General features: G+C 44.0%; 1 protein-coding gene across 3 annotated transcripts in view; it reads left to right on the top strand.

Annotated features, from left to right (window-relative positions):
- ZFHX3 (zinc finger homeobox 3) overlaps positions 1–25,981 on the top strand; it is a 423,800-nt gene that overhangs the window by 372,002 nt on the left and 25,817 nt on the right. For all 3 annotated transcript variants that reach the window (XM_082369757.1, XM_082369756.1, XM_082369755.1), the window contains 2 exons: positions 21,435–21,568; positions 21,720–21,920. In XM_082369757.1, the coding sequence (XP_082225883.1) occupies positions 21,435–21,568; positions 21,720–21,920 (335 nt within the window). The remainder of the gene's footprint in view (positions 1–21,434; positions 21,569–21,719; positions 21,921–25,981) is intronic.

The following is a 25,981-nucleotide window of genomic DNA, read 5'->3' as shown; positions in this document are numbered from 1 at the left end:
CATACTGTCTTGATGACTGTAGCTTTGTAGTACAGTCTGAAGTCAGGGAGCCTGATTCCTCCAGCTCTGTTTTTCTTTCTCAAGATTGCTTTGGCTATTCGGGGTCTTTTGTGTTTCCATACAAATTGTGAAATTCTTTTGTTCTAGTTCTGTGAAAAATGCCATTGGTAGTTTGATAGGGATTGCACTGAATCTGTAGATTGCTTTGGGTAGTTTAGTCATTTCCTCAATGTTGATTCTTCCAATCCAAGAACATGGTATATCTCCCCATCTGTTTGTATCATCTTTAATTTCTTTCATCAGTGTCTTATAGTTTTCTGCATACAGGTCTTTTGTCTCCTTAGGTAGGTTTCCTCCTAGGTATTTTATTCTTTTTGTTGCAATGGTAAATGGGAGTGTTTCCTTAATTTCTCTTTCAGATTTTTCATCATTAGTGTATAGGAATGCAAGAGATCTCTGCATTAATTTTGTATCCTGCTACTCTACCAAATTCACTGATTAGCTCTGGTCGTTTTCTGGTAGCATCTTTAGGATTCTCCATGTTTAGTATCATGGCATCTCAAACAGTGACAGTGTTACTTCTTCTTTTCCGATCTGGATTCCTTTAATTTCTTTTTCTTCTCTCATTGCTGTGGCTAAAACTTCCAAAACTATGTTGAATAACAGTGGTGAGGGTGGGCAACCTTGTCTTGTTCCTGATCTTAGAGGAGATGGTTCCAGTTTTTCATCATTGAGAACGATGTTGGCTGTGGGTTTGTCATATATGGCCTTTATTATGTTGAGGTAGGTTCCCTCTATGCCTGCTTTCTGGAGTTTTTATCATAAATGGGTGTTGAATTTTGTCGAAAGCTTTTTCTGCATCTATTGAGATTATCATATGGTTTTTATCTTTCAATTGGTTAATATGGTGTATCACATTGATTGATTTGTGTATATTGAAGAATCCTTACATTCCTGGGATAAACCCCACTTGATCATGGTGTATTATCCTCTTAATGTGCTGTTGGATTCTGTTTGCTAGTATTTTGTTGAGGAGTTTTGTATCTATGTTCATCAGAGATACTGGTCTGTAGTTTTCTCTTTTTGTGACATCTTTGTCTGGTTTCGGTGTCAGGGTGATGGTGGCCTCGTAGAATGAGCTTGGGAGTGTACCTCCATCTGCTGTATTTTGGAAGAGTTTGAGAAGGATAGGTGTTAGCTCTTCTCTAAATGTTTGATAGAATTCGCCTGTGAAGCCATCTGGTCCTGGGCTTTTGTTTGTTGCAAGATTTTTAATCACAGTTTCAATTTCAGTGCTTGTGGTTGGTCTGTTTATATTTTCTATTTCTTCCTGGTTTAGTCTTGAAGGTTGTGCTTTTCTAAGAATTTGTCCATTTCTTCCAGGTTGTCCATTTTATTGGCATATAGTTGCTTGTAGTAATCTCTCATGATCCTTTGTATTTCTGCAGTGTCAGTTGTTACTTCTCCTTTTTCATTTCTAATCCTATTGATTTGAGTCTTCTCCCTTTTTTTCTTGATGAGTCTGGCTAATGGTCTATCCATTTTGTTTATCTTCTCAAAGAACCAGCTTTTAGTTTTATTGATCTTTGCTATTGTTTTCTTTGTTTCTATTTCATTTATTTCTGATCTGATCTTTATGATTTCTTTTGTTCTGCTAACCTTGGGGTTTTTTTTGTTCTTTCTCTAATTGCTTTAGGTGTAAGGTTAGGTTGTTTATTTGAGATGTTTCTTGTTTCTTGAGGTAGGATTGTATTGCTATAAACTTCCCTCTTAGAACTGCTTTTGCTACATCCCATAGGTTTTGGGTTGTCGTGTTTTCATTGTCATTTGTTTCTAGGTATTGTTTAATTTCCTCTTTGATTTCTTCAGTGATCTCTTGGTTATTTAGTAGTGTATTGTTTAGCCTCCATGTGTTTGTATGTTTTACAGTAATTGCTATCTAGTCTTATAGTGTTGTGGTCGGAAAAGATACTTGATATGATTTCAATTTTCTTAAATTTACCAAGGCTTGATTTGTGACCCAAGATATGGTCTATCCTGGAGAATGTTCCATGAGCACTTGAGAAGAAAGTGTATTCTGTTGTTTTTGGATGGAATGTCCTATAAATATCAATTAAGTCCATCTTGTCTAATGTGCCATTTAAAGCTTGTGTTTCCTTATTTATTTTCATTTTGGATGATCTGTCCATTGGTGAAAGTGGGGTGTTAAAGTCCCCTACTATGATTGTATTACTGTCAATTTCCCCTTTTATGGCTATTAGCATTTGCCTTATGTATTGAGGTACACCTATGTTGGGTGCACATATATTTATAATTGTTATATCTTCTTCTTGGATTGATCCCTTGATCATTATGTAGTGTCCTTCTTTGTCTCTTGTAATAGTCTTTATTTTAAAGCCTGCTTTGTCTGATATGAAAACTGCTACTCCAACTTTCTTCTGATTTCCATATGCATGGTATATCTTTTTCCATCCCCTCACTTTCAGTCTGTATGTGTCCCTAGGTCTGAAGTGGGTCTCTTGTAGACAGCATGTATACGGGTCTTGTTTTTGTATCCATTCAGCCAGTCTATGTCTTTGGGTTGGAGCATTTAATCCATTTACATTTAAGGTAATTATTGATATGTATGTTCCTATTACCATTTTCTTAATTGTTTTGGGTTTGTTATTGTAGGTCCTTTCCTTCTCTTGTGTTTCCTACCTAGAGAAGTTCCTTTAGGATTTGTTATAAAGCTGGTTTGGTGGTGCTGAATTCTCTTAATTTTTGCTTGTCTGTAAAGGTTTTAATTTATCCATCGAATCTGAATGAGATCCGTGCTGGGTAGAATAATCTTGGTTGTAGGTTTCTCCCTTTCATCACTTTAAATATGTCCTGTCACTACCTTCTGGTTTGCTGAATTTCTGATGAAAGATCAGCTGTTAACTTTATGGGGATTCCCTTGTATGTTACTTGTTGCTTTTCCCTTGCTGCTTTTAATATTTTTTCTTAGTATTTAATTTTTGATAGTTTGATTAATATGTGTCTTGACATGTTTCTCTTTGGGTTTATCCTGTATGGGACTCTCTAGACTTGAATATTTCCTTTCCCATGTTAGGGAAGTTTTCAGCTATAATCTCTTCAAATATTTTCTCAGGCCGTTTCTTTTTCTCTTCTTTTTCTGGAACACCTGTAATTCGAATGTTGGTGAATTTAATGTTGTCCCAGAGGGCTCTGAGACTGTCCTCAATTCTTTTCAGTCTTTTTTCTTTATTCTGCTCCCTGGCAGTTATTTCTACCACTTTATCTTCCAGCTCACTTATCCCTTCTTCTGCCTCAGTTATTCTGCTATTGATTCCTTCTAGAGTATTTTTAATTTTAGTTATTGTGTTGTTCATCACTGTTTGTTTGCTCTTTAGTTCTTCTAGATCCTTGTTAAATATTTCTTGTATTTTCTCCATTTTGTCCAAGATTTTGGATCATCTTTACTATCATTACTCTGAATTCTTTTTCAGGTAGTTCATCTATTTCATCTTCATTTATTTGGTCTTGTAGGTTTTTATCTTGCTCCTTTGTCTGTAACATATTTTTTTGTCGTTTTATTTATTTATTTTTTGATGGGTGGGGCTGTATTCCTGTTTAGTGGTTGTTTGGCCTCAGGCGTCCAGCACTGGAGTTTGTAGGCAGTTAGGTAGAGCTGGGTCTTGGTGCTGAGATGAGGACCTCTGGGAGCCCTCACTCCGATTAATATTCCCTGGGGTCTGAGGTTCTCTGTTATTCCAGCAGTTTAGACTCTGAGCTCCCACCACAGGAGCTCGGGCCCGACCTCCAGCCTGGGAACCAAGATCCCGCAAGCTGGTCACTGGGGATTCCTCCTATCCCCTTAGGTGTCCGTGGTCTCCCACCGGTGCCTGGTAGGTGCCCTAGTTATCCTGATTTCCTTTGTTATGTCTGTTGTAATGGACCCTCTTTGGGCTTCTTTTATTTAGAAGTCAGGTCTTTTACCTTGAGTGGCAGCAAGACAAGCAGGATAGTGATTTGATGCATGAGAGCATCAATCCCACGGTCAGCGGTTGGGTCCCTGCCACATGCGGGGCAGTGGGCAGAGTTCCACTGATCACAAGTTCCTTGAGATTACAGGCCTTGCCTTCAGGGAGCGTACAACTCTACTGGGTATTTCAGGAACACCCACAGTCATCAAACGGTATTACTATAGGTCAGTGCTGTGTCGATAAAAATGTTCTGCATCTACACTGTACAGTACAGCAGCCACGAGCCACATAGGGCTATTCAGTTGCCATGTATACTTGCCATGTAGCTAGCATCCCTGAGGAGCTCAATTTTAAAGTTTACTTAATTTAAAATTAATTTTACTTAATTTAAGTTTCAATGAATTTAAATTTCAGTAGCCTGTGGCTAGCAGCTACCACATTGGCCAGTGCAGGTAGAGATACTCAGAAGGAGCAAAACCAACTTTGAAAGAGTGTGTCTGCAGTTCTCATTGTACTTTCCAGTTATTATTCAGGCTACATTAAGCTGTAACTGCGTGCCAGATTACACCTGTCCTGCCCAGCCGACGTGCCATGAATGGTCACAGATACCGATCTCCATAGCCCTTGGGTTGGCCTGCGGAGGCCGGGGGCTGCTCAGGCCAGGGGCAAGTGCAACTTCATCTGTTGATACTAATTAGCTATGGTTTTCTGTGTGTGCTGCCATATGAAGAAGAGTTGGGCAGCACTGCTTTGTATATGATTATTTCATTTGATTCTTACCCCCAATGCTGTGAAATAGATACTGGAAGGAACCACCCCCTTGTCCCCCCTCCCACCATTTTGCAGATCAGTGAATGGAGCCCGGGAGAGCTCGAGCAAGTTGCCGAAAGGCATATGAGCAGGTTCGGCTTTGCATACTGGCTCTTCCACGTGCTCTTAGGACAGAGTCCAAGCTCTTAGGAGTTCGTTATACATCTCTCCAAGAATGGACTTTTTCAGTCTAATCATTTGATCCCGTTTTCACCCCCATTCTGAGTGTAGAGAACAGCACTCTCCTAAAGTTGTGCAGTGGGAAACAGTAACACGACTGCCACCTTTATGTTCGAAATGAGTGGGGCTGTCAGCCATGAACGTGACTCATAGTAAGGCAGCGTCGTGCTCAGTCTGAAAGCAGGTTGGTGAAGTGGAAAGAACTCTCTATATTTGGAGTCAGGAAGCCCACCACTTAGCCCATGACCTTGGCCTCTGGGAACCTAGGAACACAGACAAGTGACACCCACCAGCCGCAGCCTGGGTTCCATGATGGGACGTGGTGGCACATGGACAAGTACCTAGTAGACACCTCGGGTCACGTCTGCTCAAGGCAAGTGTAAAGTGCTCCTGTGGGCCACCAGAGGGTGCGGAAAGGGTCTTTGATTCAAAGCCTCTTCCCTAATGCACAGCCGTTTCCACCATCCAACTTTGTGGTTTTCTCTTTTAAAACGTGAAAGCGATCGCTTGTTCTCTTTTAGCAGTGTGGATTTGAAAGTGTGTGTTGTAGATTGAAGAGCCCCCAGTGTCAGCAACTGAACAATAATTAATGCAGTGATTATCCAATCAATCATTAATTGCTATAAATTAAGTGATATACAATTAATGTAATGCTTTATCACCAATAATTAGGGGAAAAAATTGAACCCTTGGCAAATAATCATAGCAAGATGGTTATTTAAATCCTGTAGCCGCCATGGTTTCTAGCCACGGAGCACTAGGCTGGGTCTAGTTAAGCTAATTTGAGACAAGATGACCTGGGGGATATTGGCACTTTAAAAAACAAACAAACAAAGATGGGGCAACACTCCAACTTAAAATGACAACATGATAATGCTTCAGAAATCCCGAACTGATGTCCATGTTTGTATTTTTGTAAAATTTTGGTTTAGAATTGTAGTTTGAGCACTGCTTTTCAAGGGGAATAGCTTGAAGGGATTTTATTTTATTAATTTCTTTAAATCCATGATGCTCACCTAACACACAGCAATTAGTGCAGCGGAGCACCCCTGATTTGAGTCTCTGGAAGACTGCTATTAAAGGAGGCCTTAATGGGCTGGCAAGGTCTGGGCGACTGTTAGGGAAAAGTGTGTTTATGGAATATGGTGCTGGCAGGCATGATTTCAATCGGATTTGACATGTTTAACATAAATGTATAGTGTATGGCTCTTGCTGCGTATGAATAATTCCTGCAGACCCACTGCCTTTCTAATTACTGAGGTTGAAAAAAAGCAGGTCAGGAACATCCTGGTGGAAATCTATTACCAGCCCTCCCCCTCTTCTCCCTGTTGTTTACAGCTTTGTATAAATAGGGATGCCATTGTATGGGGAACTAAGTGCCTGAAATGTAATCTGTGGCAGAGAAAGGAAAGGGGCTGAAACAATACTTTTTTGAAAAGACTGAGTCCATAAAGACAAGACAAGGCATGTGCTGAGAGGAAGCACTCTGCACTATGAGAAGGCAGAAGCCCAGGGCTCAGGGCCCAGTCCTGCCAGTGAGATAAGCCATGTGAACTTGGTCTCTGGACCTCAGTTTCACAATCTGTAAAGTGGCAGGTTTGGACTAAATGGGTTCTTGCAGTTCTGGAACTTATTAAAAATATGATTGGAGGAGGGACAGTTGTACAGTAGTGTAGAATCTTGGAAAACATTAATTTCTAAGGTCAGAATGCTCATAGTTTGCAAGGATGTTCCTGGTCTCTGGCTGGTGGAGAGAGCGTGGATCAGGAGCCTGGATAGAGTTCCCATGGGCCCCCAAGCCTTCTTCCGTGAAGGTTAGATAGTACCACACGGTCTTTCTTGGTGGGGCATCAGAACACTGAAGCTCTCACCTGGTCCACTGTTACTGGGGCCCATCTCACTGAGTTGTCAGAGCCCGGTGATGAGGACATCAATCTTTGGAGACTCTTTGGAGACTCACGAGGGTGTCTTTGAGTGGCTCCCCATGTCCCAGCCCCGTCGTTTGCTGGAAGCTAGGCCATTCACTGCCTCTACGAAAATCATTTTGGCCTAATTCTGTGTCCTTTCGGACTTGGTTCCATCTCTTCACCTCACCCAAAAGTAGATTTGTCTTTGCAGTAGGGTACGTGTGAGGGAATGCTGGGAGCCTGGCCTGCATGTCCCCTTTGTGGTTCCCGTTCTTGCCAACGGAATCCATTTTTGGTTTTACGTTTTCACACACAGATGGGAAGTGTGTGGCTAAGTCGGCTTTTCCAGAGTCCACTTGTTCCCTTCCCCCACCTCCACTCCCCACGCTCTTTTTTTTTCCAGGCCACTTTCAGTATAACTTGGCTGCTTAAGTCACTGCAGGCAGAATTCTGTCTCACAATTGAAAACAAACCATCTGAACTATTTTTATGTTGAGAAGCAAAAATAGATACAGGGTATGGCGTGTATCTGGACTTGCCCGAATTCCAGTAATTCAACCGTCTTGGCTTTGAGAATTTATATTTAAGTCACAAGAGAGATAGGCATCACATCAGTTGAGCAAATATTTTTTGTGCAGATACCTAATGCAGATACGGGAAATACAAAAAAAGTAATTGGAACTCACTTTCTAGAAAGGACGTTATATGCAATCATATAACTATGGTAACAGTGTAGTGAGAATTATCGTCAAGGTATAGATAGACAGCAGTGAAAATGTAGATTAAGGAGCAAATTATTTTTCATCGTAGAAAATAACTTATAGATTTGCATATTATTCTTGCTACACGGCCATGTTAATCTTCTTGCTTTGTTTCAGTTTTAGCTTTTGTGCTGTTGGGGAAAGCACCTCTGTTATTAGAATCATGATCATGATTCTAAAAAAAAATACCATGGTGCCTTTCTCATGGGCTATCAGAGCACTTTTCTTAGGCTCTCACATTCTTCCTGGGTCCAACATTATCTTTATTTAGTTCTAGAGAACTAAAACTCATCGATGGGGAACTCCTAGGTGTCAGATTTGTGATCAAACTGCAATTTGCCTTCTGGCTCAGGGATATACTCCCCCGATTATAAAGCTGAAGAACACATAACGTAGTAGCTTTCTTTTACTATACGAAGATTGGAGAAGACTTGAAAATCCTGTTTCTCTAGTTGTCAAACAGAATTGTCACCTCTTTATGGTCAGGGCCATGTGGCATTCATTCATTTTTGTTTTTTGTTTTTTTAAAAGACTGGTTTTTTTAGAGCTGTTTTAGGTTTACAATGAACTTGAGAGGGAGGTACAGGGATTTCCCGTACACCCTCTGCCCTGCTCCCCACCCCCCGACATGCATAGCCTCCCCCATTATCAACATCATTTACCAGGATGGTACTTTTTTTTTTTTTTTTAAACCAATGATGAACCTACATTGGTCCATCCTAACCATCCAAAGTCCAAAGTTTACCTTACGATTCACTCTTGATGTACATTCTGTGGATTTGGACAAATGTATAATGACATAGAACCATCATTATAATATCATACAGAGTATTTTTATTGCCCTAAAAATCTTCTGTGCTCTGCCGATGCATCTCTCCCCAACCCCACATTCATGCATTTTTGTAATCGCTAGCATCTAGCAAGTGCTTAATACTGTTTGGATGTTTTATTAGCAATCAGTCGGTAAAATAGCATAACCATAAACACTTTAAAGTGCAAGTTATTCAACTTTCTGCTTTTTAGATATTAAACCCATGGGGTGAGTAGAATTCTTCCACGTTGACTTACAGAAAAGGCGAAGGGTGTCTTTGCGTGTCCTTGAAACCAGGCCTCTCCCCTCACTCTGTGGTTATGTGGCCGCACATGCACCTGTATGATTTCCCAGAGATACTTCTAAATATTAAACCATAGCCAACAAATGTTTGAGCTCTCACTGTGTGCTTGACTCTGGTGGGCTTCATGTGCGTAATCTCTCTTGCCAGCCTCCCAGAAGCCCTGTGAGTAGACGCGGTCCTCCCGCTGACAGACATGGAAGCTGAAAGTCCAGTGTAGTCAACTGAAACGCTCAAGGTCACACAGCCGGGACTTGAGCCAGGTTGTGGCAGCCCTGCAAGCCATGTGCTGTGTTCCTTCGCGGGGGAGGGGGTGCGATGCCTCTGTGTAAAGAGAACTTGGCCAGGGAAAGACAAGAGTTACGGAGGAGTGGTGCCCCCGAACTGCCTCCCCCGCCCCTTCACTCACGTCGGCAGTCCTGGGCCTTTGGAGGCTGTGAGCAAACGGAGCGTGGTGGTGAGAGAAACGCTGACGGAAACATTACTCGGTGCGGGGCTCCCCCTCTGTGCTTCCCGAACTCCAAGAGGAGACGTTTCCAGTCTGCTTGGTACTTGAAACCTACAGGGGAAAGTGGAGAGTCATTCCCATTTTCCAGCCCTTCTGGGGACCTGAGTGACGTTTTTCTCCCCCATTACAGATTCTCACGCTCTTGCTGAACCTGAACGAGCGAAGAGAAATCCTCGGCGGGTCCTGGGGAAAAGTTGATTGGTAAGGGTGCGGAGAAGTTAAGGGCAGGGCTCTTTGTGTCTGTCACCATGCTGGACCCAGATTGTATGTTTTTATTGTCACAAGTTCCATTTCACTCTTAAAATTTAGTTAAGTATCTTATGAAGATAGGTTTGGAATGGAGAAAAAACTGGAAGAGTATCCTTCTAGTCTAGTCTCTGGGAGTCTGTGCTGTGTTGGGGCTCAGAGGCTCTGACTAACCTAATTAATATTTGATTTGATGGATGAGCTTCTGTTAATTAACTGCGACCTGGTCCCAGCATGACCCACATCACCTCTTGTTTTGACCTACATCTCGCACCTCTGGACTTTTTCTGTTAGTTCAAGTGTCTCTTAGGTTCTCCCTGTTCTAGTTTTTTCCAAGTCCTTGGTTGTCACAATCCTGTAATGAAGCCAGAGGGCAGAGTGATAATGCAGACCCCGAGGTACCCGCCGACCGTGCCCCATCCTCACCGGGCACTGTGACCACAGCTGCAGATGGCATCTGTGCACAGCTCAGGGGCTCTGCAGGGGAAGACAGGACACTCTGGGGAAGCTGATAAGAGGCCACAGGCAGGCAGGCTGATTTGATACCTCAAAGTGAAGAATTGGGTCTTGGCCCCTTTGGTCCCTGGCTTCTGGCACAAGCCGGGCTCAGGGTGGCAGCCCAACGTTTAGAAGTTATGAATACTCCGACAGCTGATGTTGGTCTAAACGAAGTGGTGGCTGGTGGCTCTGTTTTGACTGGTGGTTCATTCATAAACCTGACACAGAGGGAGTAAGGTATCTTGAAACTGAATTGCGGGATGGCCTTTTGGGAGCGCAAATCAGTGTAGTTAAGCAGCCTTATGCATATTTCAACAAGGAATTAGTACAACAGATTGATGCCTCTGATGTGGGACTCAGCACTACTTTTTCCCCGAAGATGCAGACAAGCAGCAGCAGCCAGCACGCAGCACGGGCCCGCCATCGCACCTTGGCCGCTCGCTGGGGAGGCATAGCCTCACCCCCCATTCCCAGAGTGCTGACTCGTGGACACAGGGGCCGGTGTGGGTCTCTGCATCCTTCCCAGGGCCGAAGCAAAGGGGGCCTCGGGCTGGTGTGGCCTGCAGGTGCCAAGACCTGGGAAGCCAGCACCAAAAAGAGGCTTCCTCTTCCTGCAAAGTGGAAAGAGCCCAGAGGCGTTTGTCCTTTTCACAGAGGTTCTCCAGGACACGTGGAAAGACCGAGACTTTCATAAGCAAGGCAGTCTGTCATTATTCTGGATTACACTGCTAACAGAACACGTAGAGGTTATTCCTTCTGAATTTCTGTCTTTGAAAATGTGTCTGTGTTGGTTTAGAGCAGGCAGGTTCCCTGAGGGACAGCCATATTTAATCTTTCACCTTTGGCCTGAGGGGGAAAACATCGGGCTTTGAGACCAGGCCTGGCTTTTGTCCCCGAGTGTAGATGATGAGAATAGCATTTTCAGCAAGAGTCATTTGAAAGTGGACGGCCAGATCCGCCCACGCCTGCAGGCCCCCTTATTTAATTCTAGTCCAGTCACAAGGTGGTATGGTTCCTACCAATTACAGAAAGCTTTGGCTCTGACAGCGGTTCTCAAAGTGTGGTCAGACCACCAGCATCACCTGGGAACTCACTGGAAATGCAGATTCTCTGAATCAGACCTATCCTAGGAGGGTGGGGCCTGCCTTCTGTGTGTTAGCAAGCCTTCCAGGGGATTTTTGACTCACAGTTGAGTTTGAGAATGTTGGGGCTCTGACCTCTGTGACATGCGTGAAGTTTGAGACTTATGTCTCCTTTAACCGGATGGCAAGGCCATGAGCCCCCGCCGCGTGAGGAAGGAACTGAGCTTTCCTAAAAGACAGAAGTGTGTAGAAGAGGCACGAGTCCTGGTCTTGGCCGATGGAATCCCGGATCGCAGGAGTAGGAGAGGAGGAGACATGTGGTCATGATGAAGTGTGATCAGAAACCCAGAAATCTTTTTTTGTTTTGTTTTTTTTTACCAGCTTATGATTTAATGAAGGGTATGACAAAAGATACAGATGAACAGTCAGATGAAGAGATACATAGGGCAAGGTCTGGAAGGATCCTGAGTGCAGGCGTTTCTGTCCCCACGGAGTTCGGGTGTGCCAGCCTGGAATTTTTAAAACTTTTGGGATTTTTATGGAGGCTTCATCAAGTAGGGATGATGGATCATTAACTCAGTCTCCAAGCCCCTCCCCTTCCTGAAGGATGGGAGGTGAGATTGAAGATCCCAAGCTTCTAATCATGGCTTGGTTTTTCTGGTGACCAACCCCATCCTGAGGCTATCTGGAGCCCACTCAGAGTCACCTCATTGGAACAAAAGATACTCCTGTCACCCAGGAAATTTCAAGGGATTTAGGGGCTCTGTGTCAGGGGGCAGACAATGAACTCAGGCAATGAAACAAGGATTCCCTTTCCCAGGTTCAGCTACTGATGCTTCTTGGGATGACAGCCCCTGCCTCCTCCTGGGGCAGCCTTCCTGGGATCAGCTTCCAGCCTCTGGGGCCCCCTGTGGATCCCTCTCCTTCTTGCTACTCCCTTTTCCTCAGCCTCCTTTTCAGTCCGTCTGCCCTTTCTAAGATTCTTCTTTTCGCTCCTGTCTCCTCCTCAAGTCCCATCTCCCAAATTAAGTGTCACACATAGAGGCTAGCAGAGGGAATGAAGGAATGCCCGGTATCAGGGGAGGGTGGGGCAAGCCAGAGGGCATGGGGCATCTGCTCCAGCCCATGGCTACTGCATAGGAATGGAGATCCTGTTGCCAGATTTTTCCACTTATCTGGAGGTCCTTGTCCTTCTGCTTTGTATGAAACTCCCTGTTTTATTTTATTTTATTTTATTTTATTTTATTTTATTTTATTTATTTTTGGCTGCATCGGGTCTTAGTTGCGGCACGCGGGATCTTTTGTTGTGGCGTGCAGGCTCCTCTCTAGTTGTGGTGCGATGGCTTCTCTCTAGTTGCAGCGCATGGGCTTAGTTGCCCTGTGGCATGTGGGGTCTTAGTTCCCTGACCAGGGATCGAATGTGCATCTCCTGCATTGGAAGGTGGATTCTTTTTTTTTTTTTTTTTTTTAAACATCTTTATTGGAGTATAATTGCTTTACAATGGTGTGTTAGTTTCTGCTTTATAACAAAGTGAATCAGCTATACATATACATATATCCTCCCTCTTGCATCTCCCTCCCATCCTCCCTATCCCACCCCTCTAGATGGTCACAAAGCACCAAACTGATCTCCCTGTGCTATGTGGCTTCTTCCCACTAGCTATCTACTTTACATTTGGTAGTGTATATATGTCCATGCCGCTCTTTCACTTCGGTCCCAGCTTACCCTTCCCCCTCCCCGTGTCCTCAAGTCCATTCTCTACATCTGCATCTCTATTCCTGTCCTGCCCCTAGGTTCTTCATAACCATTTTTTTTTGTTGTTAGATTCCATATATATGTGTTAGCATATGGTATTTGTTTTTCTCTTTGTGACTTCCTTCACTCTGTATGACAGAGTCTGGGTCCATGCACCTCACTACAGATAACTCAGTTTCGTTTCTTTTCATGGGTGAGTAATATTCCATTGTATGTATGTGCCACATCTTCTTTATCCATTCATCTGTCGATGGACGCTTAGGTTGCTTCTATGTCCTGGCTATTGTAAATAGAGCTGCAGTGAACATTGTGGTGCATGACTCGTTTTGAATTATGGTTTTCTCAAGGTATATGCCCAGTAGTGGGATTGCTGGGTCGTATGGTAGTTCTATTTTTAGTTTTTTAAGGAGCCTCCATACTGTTCTCCATAGTGGCTGTATCAATTTACATTCCCACCAACAGTGCAAGAGGGTTCCCTTTCCTCCACACCCTCTCCAGCATTTATTGTTTGTAGATTTTTTGATGATGGCCATTCTGACTGGTGTGAGGTGATACCTCATTGTAGTTTTGATTTGCATTTCTCTAATAATTAGTGATGTTGAGCATGCTTTCATGTGTTTGTTGGCAGTCTGTATATCTTCTTTGGAGAAATGTCTATTTAGGTCTTCTGCCCATTTTTGGATTGGGCTGTTTGTTTTTTTGATATTGAGCTGCATGAGCTGCTTGTATATTTTGGAGATTAATCCTTTGTCTGTTGCTTCGTTTGCAAATATTTTCTCCCATTCTGAGGGTTGTCTTTTTGTCTTGTTTATGTTTTCCTTTGCTGTGCAAAAGCTTTTAAGTTTCATTAGGTTCCATTTGTTTATTTTTGTTTTCATTTCCATTTCTCTAGGAGGTGGGTCAAAAAAGATCTTGCTGTGATTTATGTCATAGAGTGTTCTGCCTATGTTTTCCTCTAAGAGTTTTGTAGTGTCTTGGCCTTACATTTAGGTCTTTAATCCATTTTGAGGGTTTTTTTGTGTATGGTGTTAGGGAGTGTTCTAATTTCATTCTTTTACATGTAGCTGTCCAGTTTTCCCAGCATCACTTATTGAAGAGGCTGTCTTTTCTCCATTGTTTATTCTTGCCTCCTTTATCAAAAATAAGGTGACTATATGTGCATGGGTTTATCTCTGGGCTTTCTATCCTGTTCCATTGATCTATATTTCTGTTTTTGTGCCAGTACCATACTGTCTTGATGACTGTAGCTTTGTAGTATGGTCTGAAGTCCAGGAGTCTGATTCCTCCAGCTCCGTTTTTCTTTCTCAAGATAGCTTTGGCTATTCGGGGTCTTTTGTGTTTCCATACAAATTGTGAAATTTTTTGTTCTAGTTCTGCGAAAAATGCCATTGGTAGTTTGATAGGGATTGCATTGAATCTGTAGATTGCTTTGGGTAGTATAGTCATTTTCACAGTGTTGATCCTTCCAATCCAAGAACATGGTATATCTCTCCATCTGAGAAACCCAGCACTCTTTATCTAAACCCTGGTTAAAAAGAAACACCTGGGTGAAGGGGAAACGGACCTCTCTGTACTATTCTTGCAACTTCCTGTGAATCTATATTTCCAAATAAAAAGCAAACTAATAACAACAACAGAAACAACACCGAAGAGCTTCTGGTTTTTCAAAGTGCTGACCTATCTGGTTCATCTTTGAGTTGGAGGAGAAAAATAATGAGCCATTCCCCGAGTAGCAGTAATACCCATCTGTAGTATAACTCAAGTTTTCTTTGAAATCCTTCATGGAAACAGGAAGACATGTCTGGTAAGTGGATGAAGCCTGTGTGTCTCGCTCTCCCTACCTAGGCATGTTCTTCTCCTTTTTGAGTACTTCTCTAAAATGCTTTCAAGAGACATGCAGGAGCAGTCTAGCCTGCACTTAACTGAAACCAGGACTGTGTTTTAAATAGAAGGTTCTTACCCTCACGGGGCTGGACTCTGGGCATGGAAGGGTGTAGAGACCCCGATGGGTGCGCCTTCGCCGTGCACAGACTCCTCGATTCCTCTTTGAATCATCTTTAAGTGCTTGGTGGGAGGCAGAGCCGTGCATGTTTAGCGACCAAGTTGGCAGCCGAGCAGACCCTTTAAAGGAACTGTTGCTCTCTGTGTTAGGGAGGGAGAGAATTTAGCTAGCTCTCTGGTCACTTCTCAAGTGCAGTAGCTCTGCAGGAGATGTGAGTACGAAATCCTAGCCTCTCCTCTGGGGAGGGAATTGCAAGCAGATGCCAAGAGCAGCTCCACATTCAGTGACAGTATGAGGATCACAAGTCCAGAGCACAGACTGACCCTCTGGAAACTGTGCATTTCTGCTTTCTAGAGGGGAGTGTGGGGCCTCTGAGAAGCTGAGGGGAAGGGGCTATGGAGAGGGCTCACTGCCCCTTTCATTTCATTTTCATTATGAGCTGAATGACCATTTTCCGATCTGGTGAAGCTTCTGTGACTATCGTGCTGGGGTCGTTGTCCCAACTCAAGCACTGAGTATGGAGCTGTGTGAATGTTTTTTTTTTCTCCTTAGTCAATGGAGATAAAAGATTGCTGTAAATTTCTGGGGCAGGTGGCAAGCTGGTTTACGGAACACAAGGCGATGAGAACCTCTGGCTTACGGAAAGTAGCATGAATTAATAATCATTTAATTGGCTCCTCCATTATGTTGCTGGTTTGGGAGATGGAAGTTTAGATGGAGGGGCTGTCAGTGGTACTTCAGCTCAGAGTCTGATGGTTGAGAAGTGGGGCTGGAGGCTGCCTTTGGCCTCTCCACAAGGATGACATGTCAGGCAGCATCCCAGGGCTTCAGTGGGCTCACCGTGGGGTCCCCAGAAGGAAGGGGGTCAGCATCTTGGTGAACACCACTTCCGAGAGCCACTATGCCATGAAGAGAAGAAACGCAGAAGAAACTTCTCAGTAACGTGGGCAGCTCAGCGCATGCCCAGGATCTCCCCACGGGAGGACTCTGGCCAAAGGCGGGCCTGTGGCAGAGAATGTCCACCATGCCAACAGCACCAGTGGTGTGCTGAGTGATGAGAAGGTCAGTTTTGCTCATGGAACTGAAACTTGCAGTACTTTTGATTGCCATGGAGGGCAAGTTGATGCCTTGGCAAATGATTAGGGAAAGCCAAAAACTGTGTACCTTAAGGTTCCATTTCTACTTCGTTTCCAATTTTTCTTCAGGTTTCTTTTTCAGGAGGCAGCAACTCCCCGCCTTCCCTTGCTTCAGAGTTGTACGACCGCATCACTAGGTGAGAAATGAGGCACGTGTTGGCATTAAGTCTGCTGGCAGTACATGGTATTGCAAGTACAGCTCTCAAGTTTTCTGTCAGCAAAATTTCAGTGACTCAGATTTTAGTTTATTAGTGAGGATTAGGATTGGGTGAGAATTTGTTCTAGGAAAAGTGGTTTTATCAGGTGAAGTTAAAGAGACTGTGTTTCTACCATACTTGACCACTTGATAAGCCCCCTAAATTATACTCTTCTTACCTATTCTTCTCTTTTTTAATTTACTTTTTATTTATTTCTATTTGGCTGTGTTGGGTCTCTGTTGCTGCACACGGGCTTTCTCTAATTGCGGCGAGCGGGGGCTACTCTTCATTGTGGTGCGCGGGCTTCTCATTGCGGTGGCTTCTCTTGTTGCGGAGCACGGGCTCTAGGCGCACGGGCTTCAGTAGTTGCAGCATGCGGGCTCAGTAGTTGTGGCTCGCAGGCTGTAGAGCGCAGGCTCAGTAGTTGTGGCACATGGGCTTAGTTGATCTGTGGCATGTGGGATCTTCCTGCACCAGGGATTGAACCTGTGTCCCCTGCACTGGCAGGCGGATTCTTAACCACTGCGCCACCAGGGAAGCCCCCTTAACCTATTCTTTACAGTTAGTCACCTCTTACCTGAAACCTTACTAGGCTTGTTTTAATTGTTCTATATGCTTAGAACATAATAAAACCACTTCTTGAAAACTGTAAACAAAACTTGCATGAATTCATATTGGCTCTCTTCTCTTCCCTACTCCCTCTAATTAATATGACAAGAGGGGTAAATTTTTAAGCAATTATTTTTAGAGGTTAAATACCCCAAAGCAAATATGTTAAAAACAAAGGATATCTGGAAGTTGACGTCACAGAAATGATTTTTGTTTTTCCTGAGGAAGCCATGCACTGACGACTGTGTCTTTCCCTTTGAAATGGAATTCTTTTGCTTGGAATGTAGAGGAACCTAAGAGAATGAAATGGAGAGTCATGAATCAGGTCTGCCTCTCAGTACTTGCCTTCGTCAGATATAGTGACCAGCCCATCACAGTTTAAGGTGGAATGGTGGCTTTTGGCCCAGAAAGTTGACTTGGAATTTTCTGTACTCCATAACCAGGACATGCCAGTCCTTTTCCTGCCTCACCAGCGAGTTCAGTGGGGCAACCTTAACTTCTAACAAGTTGAGCAAGTGTTTGTCCACTCCTTAGAAAGTTTGCGTGGCGAGGAGTCCGCAGCTAACATCCTGTCAGGCTGTGCTTGGGGTTTGACCCTGCATTCCCCGATATTGTCCCAGTATCCCTCCTGCCTCGCTTTACAGGGTGTGTAATCGATGGCACTCGCATGATTCCTTGCCACGTTTTTAAACCCTTTGAAGTGCCAGGAGCCCAGCATGTTGCCTGTGGAAGATTCATTGCGATTTAACACATATTTTCATATGACATAGCTGCCAAAATGAGGAAAGATTGCTTTAACCAGCAAAGTAAAAAAACCACCTGATGTTTTGAACAGTATGGATCCAAATATCAACCTTTTCATGGACAGTTGAATTTAAATGCTAAACTCTTTAATTATAATATTAAAAGTAATATAACTACATGACAAACTTAGAAAATGGGGAGATGGTCCGTGATGCCATCACCTAAATATAGCAGTCATTTTCTTCCAGTCTTTTTTTCTAATACCTATTTTTTACGAAGCTGTATCACGTTATAATGCATACATTCTTATTTTTTTTCTGATTAACATTCTCAAGGATTTTTCCACATTGCTATCATATGTAATGTCATCTAATACTCAATAGAGTGGCTGTACCATTGTTTACTTAACCGTGCCCTGTTGTAAAATATCTAGATTGTTTCCAGTTCGTTTTGTCATTGCTGTAAAAGCCACTACAGGTAGTTACCCTTGAAGTTGTTACCAGTATAATCCAGTGGTTCCAGGCACTTTTTAAACTATGGCTTGTCCCTGGAGCGCATCTATTTGTGTTTCACTACTGCGACGTCATAATGGCTTTAAAGTGATCAGTAATTAATTTTAAAAGGTAATAATGTTTTCTAGACTGTGACATCACTCTTGGAATTTAAGTTAGAGTTTCGAAAAGTCTTCAAAAAAGAAAACCACAGTACTTTCCCTCTTGGTATTCGTACAACCTCATTTACTTATGCCTACAATGTATGCTAGTGACAGAACTAAAGTAGAAATTGATTTTGGGACTCTGGCCCTTTTGAAGTTGTTCAGAGAGAAGAAGCTTGAGAAAACCTTAGACCGTCGTTGTCGGTAGTAAACCCTCTTCCAGCCTGCTGATGGAGAACTTGTGCGACTGTTTACCCATCTACAGAAATTTTATAAAATCTCTGGTACCATGTTTTGATGGGGATTGACGTTTTAATGTCTGGGGTCAAGCTAGGAGGGGCCTGTCAGCCTCGTTAACCTAAACTCTTTGGAGCAGTCCTCACATCACCCAGGGAAGCACAATGGGATTGTAACTGGGTGTTAACAGACTCCGACATAGGAAAGGCATGGCCTTATCTTTAGAGAAGAAGCCTGGCGAGCTGCAGGTGGCTAATGTCCACTTCTAGACAGATCTGATCTAATAAAGATGCAGATTGCCCCAGATGGAAGGGAGATGAGCCCCGGAAGGTTTTACACCAGTGGATGCAGTATTTCATATCATAGCAGGCTGCTGTGTTACTCCAGAGAAAGAGGAATGAGTGAGCAAGTGCTGATTTTATTTTTCAAAACACTTTAGAACAGTTCCTTAGCTTGAGCTCACAAAGGAAGCTTTAGAATTACAGAGCAATTTGAGAGTATGAAAAAAAAAAAAAAAGGTAATAGAAGTCCCCCTCTCCATGCAGGGGGAAAGAATAGTGGCTTCTGAAACGAGAATTCTCACCTCTGCAACCTCGTCACCATTGATCACGCGTTCAGCATTGAAGGACGAGGGTGGACTCCGGTCCTGTGAGGACGCTGATGCTGCACTGGGTTACACCGGGTTTGCTTTGCAGGGAGCGGGATGAGTCGGGTGGTCTCAGCCTCCGCGCTCGTTCATCCACACTGCTGAGCAGCTGCACGGCTGAAAATCATTCTGAAGGTGGGGGGGGTGTAGCAGGCAGGTTGAGGGCGTTGACAAGGTAGTGTCATGGTCCTGTAAAAGCAAGTGTTGTTTCAGGTCAGGCAGACTAACAAAAAGACGGGGATGGGTGCTTAGAATAGAATCTGTATCTTGGCTTGCCCCTAGGGGAAGGAGGAGCGGAGAGCGGCTCTTTCCTAACTGTAAGCCCCGAACCTAACCTAATCCTACAGATTGGAGGTGGAAATGGGGAAGGTGGAGGATGGCTCTAACAAATAAGCATCTGAAGTATCATCTAATGTCTCCACCCGCCCCATCTTTAGAATGCCTGTGAAAAGCTATAGAAGAGCTAACATATAGAAGACAACCAGTAAGCAGAAATGAAAAATGATGGAGAATAAGGAACCTTCTGGGGGCAGGAAGCTCTTACGTCCCCGAAACATTAATTAAAGACTCCTATTGTGGGAGTGTTCAGGCAGGGGCCCATCACACTCCGAGGTCTAAAACCTGCGACGCGAGGTTTCGCGGGATCAGGTCTGCCGGGGGCTGGGAGACGGGAAGTGGGCCATGGGGGAACCAGACTAGAATGTTACAGCACCTAGTTAATCGGCAGCCAGTCCATCACATTAAATATCCAGCCGTCATGTATTACCTCTCAAGTGAAAATGAATAACTCCCATTAAGAAGAAAATGGGTTTGAAGTCGATTCGAGACAGATTAAAGTACTGTTATGAATGTGTGTTGGGAGGAGGAGGGGTCCGTGTGTAATATGCTTGTCCTTGTACTTTTTAAATAATAGATGTTCTACAAACTTATGTAGACCAGGTTACCAAGATACTGGGGTTAAAGATCAGAAGATGTGCATTCTGGGAAGAGCATCAACTTCCTGGAATATTTCCTGCATCTCGCTTTTTTCTTTTTCCAAAATTATTGTGTGGCCTTATGATTTTAATGAATAAAATTGATTTTTTACAACTGTTTATTAAAGCACACATCTGTAATGACAGCATCTTGGGTATCCACGTCAGAATAGATTTCAAAGCTGGAAACACATGCTAGATAACTAGGCTGGATGAGACAGAAAGCAGTTTGACCAAAGAGTAAAAATGAGGCTTTCTAAACCAGTGACCTCAGTGCTGAGTCAGATGCTTTTTCAGTGAGGTAGGGAGGGTAGTGGGTATGTATTGTCTCACTACCATTTTCAGGATTTTTCTTCTTACCACTTGTAGCAAAATTCTGAAAAATGGAGTTCCCGTCCAAAACAAGTGAGAGAGCCAGCCTTAAGATATTGACCAGGTTTTGGAATGACCACATCTGGACCATTTGGAGATTTGTGTTTATACTGGAGGAGCCCTGCTTATTTTTCCTTGTTAAACCCTTTTAGCCCAGCTGTTTTCTAATCAAAATCTTCCAGATCCATTTCCATGCTTCAGAGAACTCCTTCCGCCAACACTTCCATGCTCACTGTTTGCTGCTTCAGTCTCATGTGACTCTCCTTCCTCATTGGTGTTTTGGTGTTTTGGTGGAGTGGGGTGCAGAGGGCATGTTTCTGGCAAGCAGAGAGGACACTTTCCCTCTGAACCACCCACTCTGAATAAACTCTTATGTCTGGAGCACTGGCTCAATTAGAAGTTGGAGTCACGCCCTATCTAGTTCCACTCTTCAGTTACTTCTTCCCCAGAAGCAAGTAGCTGAACCCAGACTTGATTTTTTTGCACGTATTTGTATGCAGATATCCGTGTAAACCTTTCTCGGGTCCGTCCCATTTATCATGTCTCCTGTGCTGTGCTGTGCTGTGCTGTGATTTCAAGAGCTGTGACAATAAAGTTGGAAGCACATCGTTTATTACATCCATGAAAGCAGAGTGTGTCTGGTACTTGGGTTGACTCGTGGTTGGCAGAGCAGTTGGTGAGACTTTCCCACCCACCCTCATAAGCCAGCAGATTGTGCCTTGATTGGGGGAGGTCAGAATAGACTGTATGTAGCTTAATCCAACTCAGAGCCTTTTAGTCCATTTCTGTACCTTTTTTTCTTAGTGTTCAGTTGTTAAAGTTGTGTAGTGACAGAAATTCATGGGGGACAAAAAGAAACACTTGCTTCTTTTCTAGCATGCCTGATAAATCAGTCCGGATGCTCATCCTACTTTAATTTTGGTATTTCAAGAAAATCCTGTGCTATAAATGAATGTTGATTTTCACCCAACGCAAACCCTCTGGGAGCTGGCCTGGTCTGGCTGCTGTATTACATCTTCTGCTTTTTCTTCCAGCATCATCAAGCCAAGCAGAGAAGGAGCTGACAGATTCTCCTGCAACCTCCAAACGCATCTCCTTCCCAGGTAGCTCAGAGTCTCCTCTCTCTGCAAAGCGACCAAAAACATCAGAGGAGACCAAAGCAGAGCAGGTGAGGCCAGAAGCGGCTGTGCTGGTGGGGGAGTGTTCCAGATAACTGGGGGAAGGGGGGAGTGGAGTCTCGGGTGGGCGGGCTTGGGGCGGACACAGTTGCGGTGGGAACTGAAGATTCAGCCGGAGGGGTGGCTGTGTGTTCCCCACAGATGTACCAGTGTCCCTACTGCAAGTACAGCAACGCCGATGTCAACCGGCTGCGGGTGCACGCCATGACGCAGCACTCGGTGCAGCCCATGCTCCGCTGCCCCCTGTGCCAGGACATGCTCAACAACAAGATCCACCTCCAGTTGCACCTCACCCACCTCCACAGCGTGGCGCCCGACTGCGTGGAGAAGCTCATCATGACGGTAAGGCAGCTGGGAGCAGGACCTTGGGGCTTTTCTTTCCCCAGCGGTCCAAGGTGATGCAGCAACATGGGCAGGACACTGTGTTGCTGGATGCGAGAGCCAGTGCAGAGTTGGAAATGTCAAAGATAGTCCTGTGACCTTTGTTCACCTTAGACTTGGCCTGACTGCGGCCCGAAGGGCTGAATACATATGCATTTCTCAACATCCCTTATCATTCCTCTCTCCCCTCAGGACGCAGAGGCCTATAGTAGCTAACCATTTACATGAAGAAGTTGTTATTCAGATTCTCCAAACCTTTACCGAGCAGGTCATCTTCTAGGTTGCTCTTAAATTCATTATGTCTCATTTCATCATCACAGCCACCCTGTTTTATTTAAAAAGTTTGACACGTTTACATTAACGGCTGAGGAAACTGAGGCTCAGAGAGGTTAACTGACTTGATGCCCCTGCAAGTGGCAAAGTTGAGATGTGAGCCCACATTCTCCAACTCGCAGAGTGTAGCCCTGTGACGTGGGAGTTTCTCAAGTGGATGCTTTCATTCTCAACGCAGGAAGATGCTCAGTTGGGTAGCACGTGGCGAGTCATGAACAAGGGCTTTGCATTTTGAACATGATGTTGTGACACCTGCGGGGCATGGCTCTAAGTGGCCACTGTAAACATGGCCCAAAAGATTAGTATAAGGATTTAAATCTAATGCAATGTGAAAACTTTTCAGACTTCTACAGGCGATACCAATATCCTGCATTCTGTGTATGCTTGGGCTGCTGGAAAGCCCTTTCCTGATCACTAGAGGAAAAACCACCAAAGAGAAAAATTCTCACCTCTAACTTCCTTCAACAGTGGAGTAATAAGTTAATTTGATTGCCTTTTCGTGTGAAGATTCCCATGCAGGTCACAGACGTATAACCTCTAGGCATTTCCCATTCCACTTGGTTATGCAAAATTAATAACATTGTAAGTGATGTTTAGTCGTGAGGAACATACATTTGATGATGCATCAAGAGAACCTTAGCAGCCAATGGCAAGCTCTAAGGTGACCTAGCATGAGTTTCATTTCAAGTATAAATTCACTTCCCATGGGTATTTTCAAATAGACAGACTGGTGAACATTGTTGAAAGGTTCTCTGTAAGTGGAAACTTCCTTTTGTGGATGGGTGGGCTTCTGTTACAAGTTTCCCTGGAATTCTCTCCAGCCTTGGAAATAACAAGGGGGATTTTCCTCAGGCCTCATCATACTTCCCACAGATGGCCGGGAACCATGGGAGCCTGAAGAAACAGGAAGAGATGTGGGGAGGGTGGCATTTTCAATACATCGTTCTTCTGCTCTGGTGATTATTTTTCCTGTTTAATATCAGTCTGGTCTAGGAAATGTGAGCCTGTAGTAATCTGTATGATTGGTTTACATTAGACAGTAAGTTTCATTTATACATCCCTAGGGACTACTATATAAATTATATTTCAAATATCCATTGTTTGTCCTACTTCTATAACAGCAACAGTATGGTACATTCAAAGTAGCAAGTCTGGTGGTCATTATGAATCTTCATTAATCAGCAGAGTCTTTGAGAGGAGGATGGTACTGCTGTGTCTGCTTGGGTACCAATCCCTAAGATATTTTTGGGTGTTACCCACTCAAGCAGTGATTCTCAACCTTTTTTTTTTTGGAGACTCTGGTGAAAACGATTCAGTAGCCTTACTGGGTATTCTGTGCACACTAAAGTTTGACAACTACTATTAAGAACTCTTTCAAATATTCTCCATGTACAAAATTGTGTGTACAATGCCAGAGAGCATAAGGATACCCTAAAATCCATCCATGGAAACAGGTTAATAAACCCTATTTGAGAAGACTCCCTAAGAACATAATTATGTAGGAGAAACACGCTCCCTAAAGGGGCTGTGCTTGGCACCTTGTACAGGAACCCCTGTGTACCTACCTCATTTGCCCATAGCAGACAATGGAGATGTTTTCTAAATATTTCTGGAAAAACGTGCAAATTGTGGGAAATGTGCTGACTATAGGAAGTTCATTTGCTAGCAACAAGAGAAAGTTAATGGATTCAGAAATAAAGTTGAAAGTTGTGGGAAATGTAATCATAAGGGTTTTACACTTGATTTAGAGGCGTATATAAGGATGATTTGGTACCCTATCTTTGCATGAGAAGATGTAGTTACTGCATGGCTGTCAGTGTTGAATTGGTTTCTCAAGTCATGAGGATGGTTTGCATTGAGCTAAATGAAGCAATTCCATCTCGATCCTTTAGCAGAATCAGCAGGAAAAGATGAGCAACCAGGGTTAGAGGGGAGTTTGTGGCCATACCTTGGGGTGAACCCAGCATCCTATTTGAGGACTGGACCGCTGATCTTGGTCTCTACCCTGACAAATTAAATAGTTGCCATTGTCCTTCCTCTGAAAAGTTTGGTGTTAATAAGAAATTTGCAATTGTTTTACAATTTACAAGTGTGTATAATGAACCTGTGGTTAGAATCATGCCCCTGGAGGATATTTTACAGCAATTTTATTAGAAAATTGGCCAAGGGAAAGTATTGGCTTTCTGACGATATATCTGTTTGTTCCTGGCCAACTAGAGCAGGAGACTCTGAGAAATGCCCCTCAAATCAGAGCTCCATTTCCTAAACCATATCATTAAGGAATGGTCAGTGTTCAGTCATTCATCCTCCAAGAGGAGAAAGTTATGTCTGCTTTATCCTTGAGTGGCTAGGATGAATGGCAGTGAGAGGAATGAATCTTCTTCCTTGCCAGATTGTTTGACTGAGTTCACTGCCTTTGGCTGCAAACTAGGAAAGCCCGGCAAAATCCACCAGACAGACAACTCCTGGCAGACATGGGGTATGTCCAAGGTATCTAAAGCTATAAATTCTGGTAAATACTTTTTGCTGTCTGGGTCCAAGGTCCCAGGATCTGGCTTGAATTGGGTTTCAGTCTCTCTAAAAGTAAATTCCACCCTGATAAATGGAAATAGATTACTTTCTATACAATGTCTTTCCGTTCAGTTGTAAATGGAGAGTGTTTTGAGGAGGCTTCATTTAATAATACCTTATCAGACAGCTTTCAGGAACCTGCAGTGTCTAATATGTCTGTTGCTATGGTAACAGCTGCTTGCTTATGCTCTGCATCTCATATCTGTGTCTTCCATGGGCCCCCTTCTTTTTACCGATGAAGGGGCTTGAAAAATATTCTCCACTGGGAACAATTGCAGCTCTGGCCCTCAGCTATGGAAACTGCACCCATACCACTTCATTCTGCTTGGCCTATTGGAAACAGAGCTCCAAAGGGTGTCTTTACACACGTCATATGAAAGACGGAAATCTATAAAGCTTAAGGCGGTGAGACAGGTGCCCCTCCAGACCCAACTGAGCGACCCGCCCCCAGTGTCAGTTCCATAGAATTCTCACCTATTTACAGAGAAGTCCGAGATTCCAAATTGGTGGTGGGGATATGGGAGCTGCTGCTTGTGCCCTCCTTTTTTTCACGGTTTTAGGGGAGGAGGGTTGAGGGCATAGGGGACAGGTTTCTGGCCCCTAAATGAGAATGGGAGAGACCACCTACAATGCATATCAGTAGCCTTAAATTATTCTGATTGATCACTGCCCTTCTGAGTGGCAGGACACACCACTGGGATCCCGGAGCATTAATACGGGGGAACTGTCTTTGTTCCCCAATCACTTAACAAAGTATGACCTCATGGCAGAGAAGGGGGGTTGGCTCTGGAGCAGCCCAGGAACACCTTTTTCTCTAGCCCTTCATCTTCACGCCCTCTGGTAGTCCTTACTTATTCTGTACGTTTTGTACATGCACGGATTCCCCTTGGCTGCTCCTGGACCTGCACTGCCTGCAGGTCCCCTCCACCCCCAGCCCGCCCCAGCTGTCTGTCTCCTGTGATGTTTTCGGTCAGCATCTATCTCTGCTCGTCGTGTGCCTGTGCATCCGAGTCTCCAGATCAGGCTGGCTGCTTGGCCCCCCTGCACTGGGGGCTCTCGGGTGGCCAGCGGCCCTGAGGCTATGGCACCCACTTGGGTACCAGCTCTCACTTTGTCTC

The sequence above is a fragment of the Balaenoptera borealis genome (genome assembly GCF_965194805.1).
Source record: "Balaenoptera borealis genome assembly, chromosome: 19".
Lineage (NCBI taxonomy): Eukaryota > Metazoa > Chordata > Mammalia > Artiodactyla > Balaenopteridae > Balaenoptera > Balaenoptera borealis.
The sequence above is the reverse complement of the archived record's forward strand: the minus strand, read 5'-3'. Positions and strand labels throughout refer to the sequence as shown.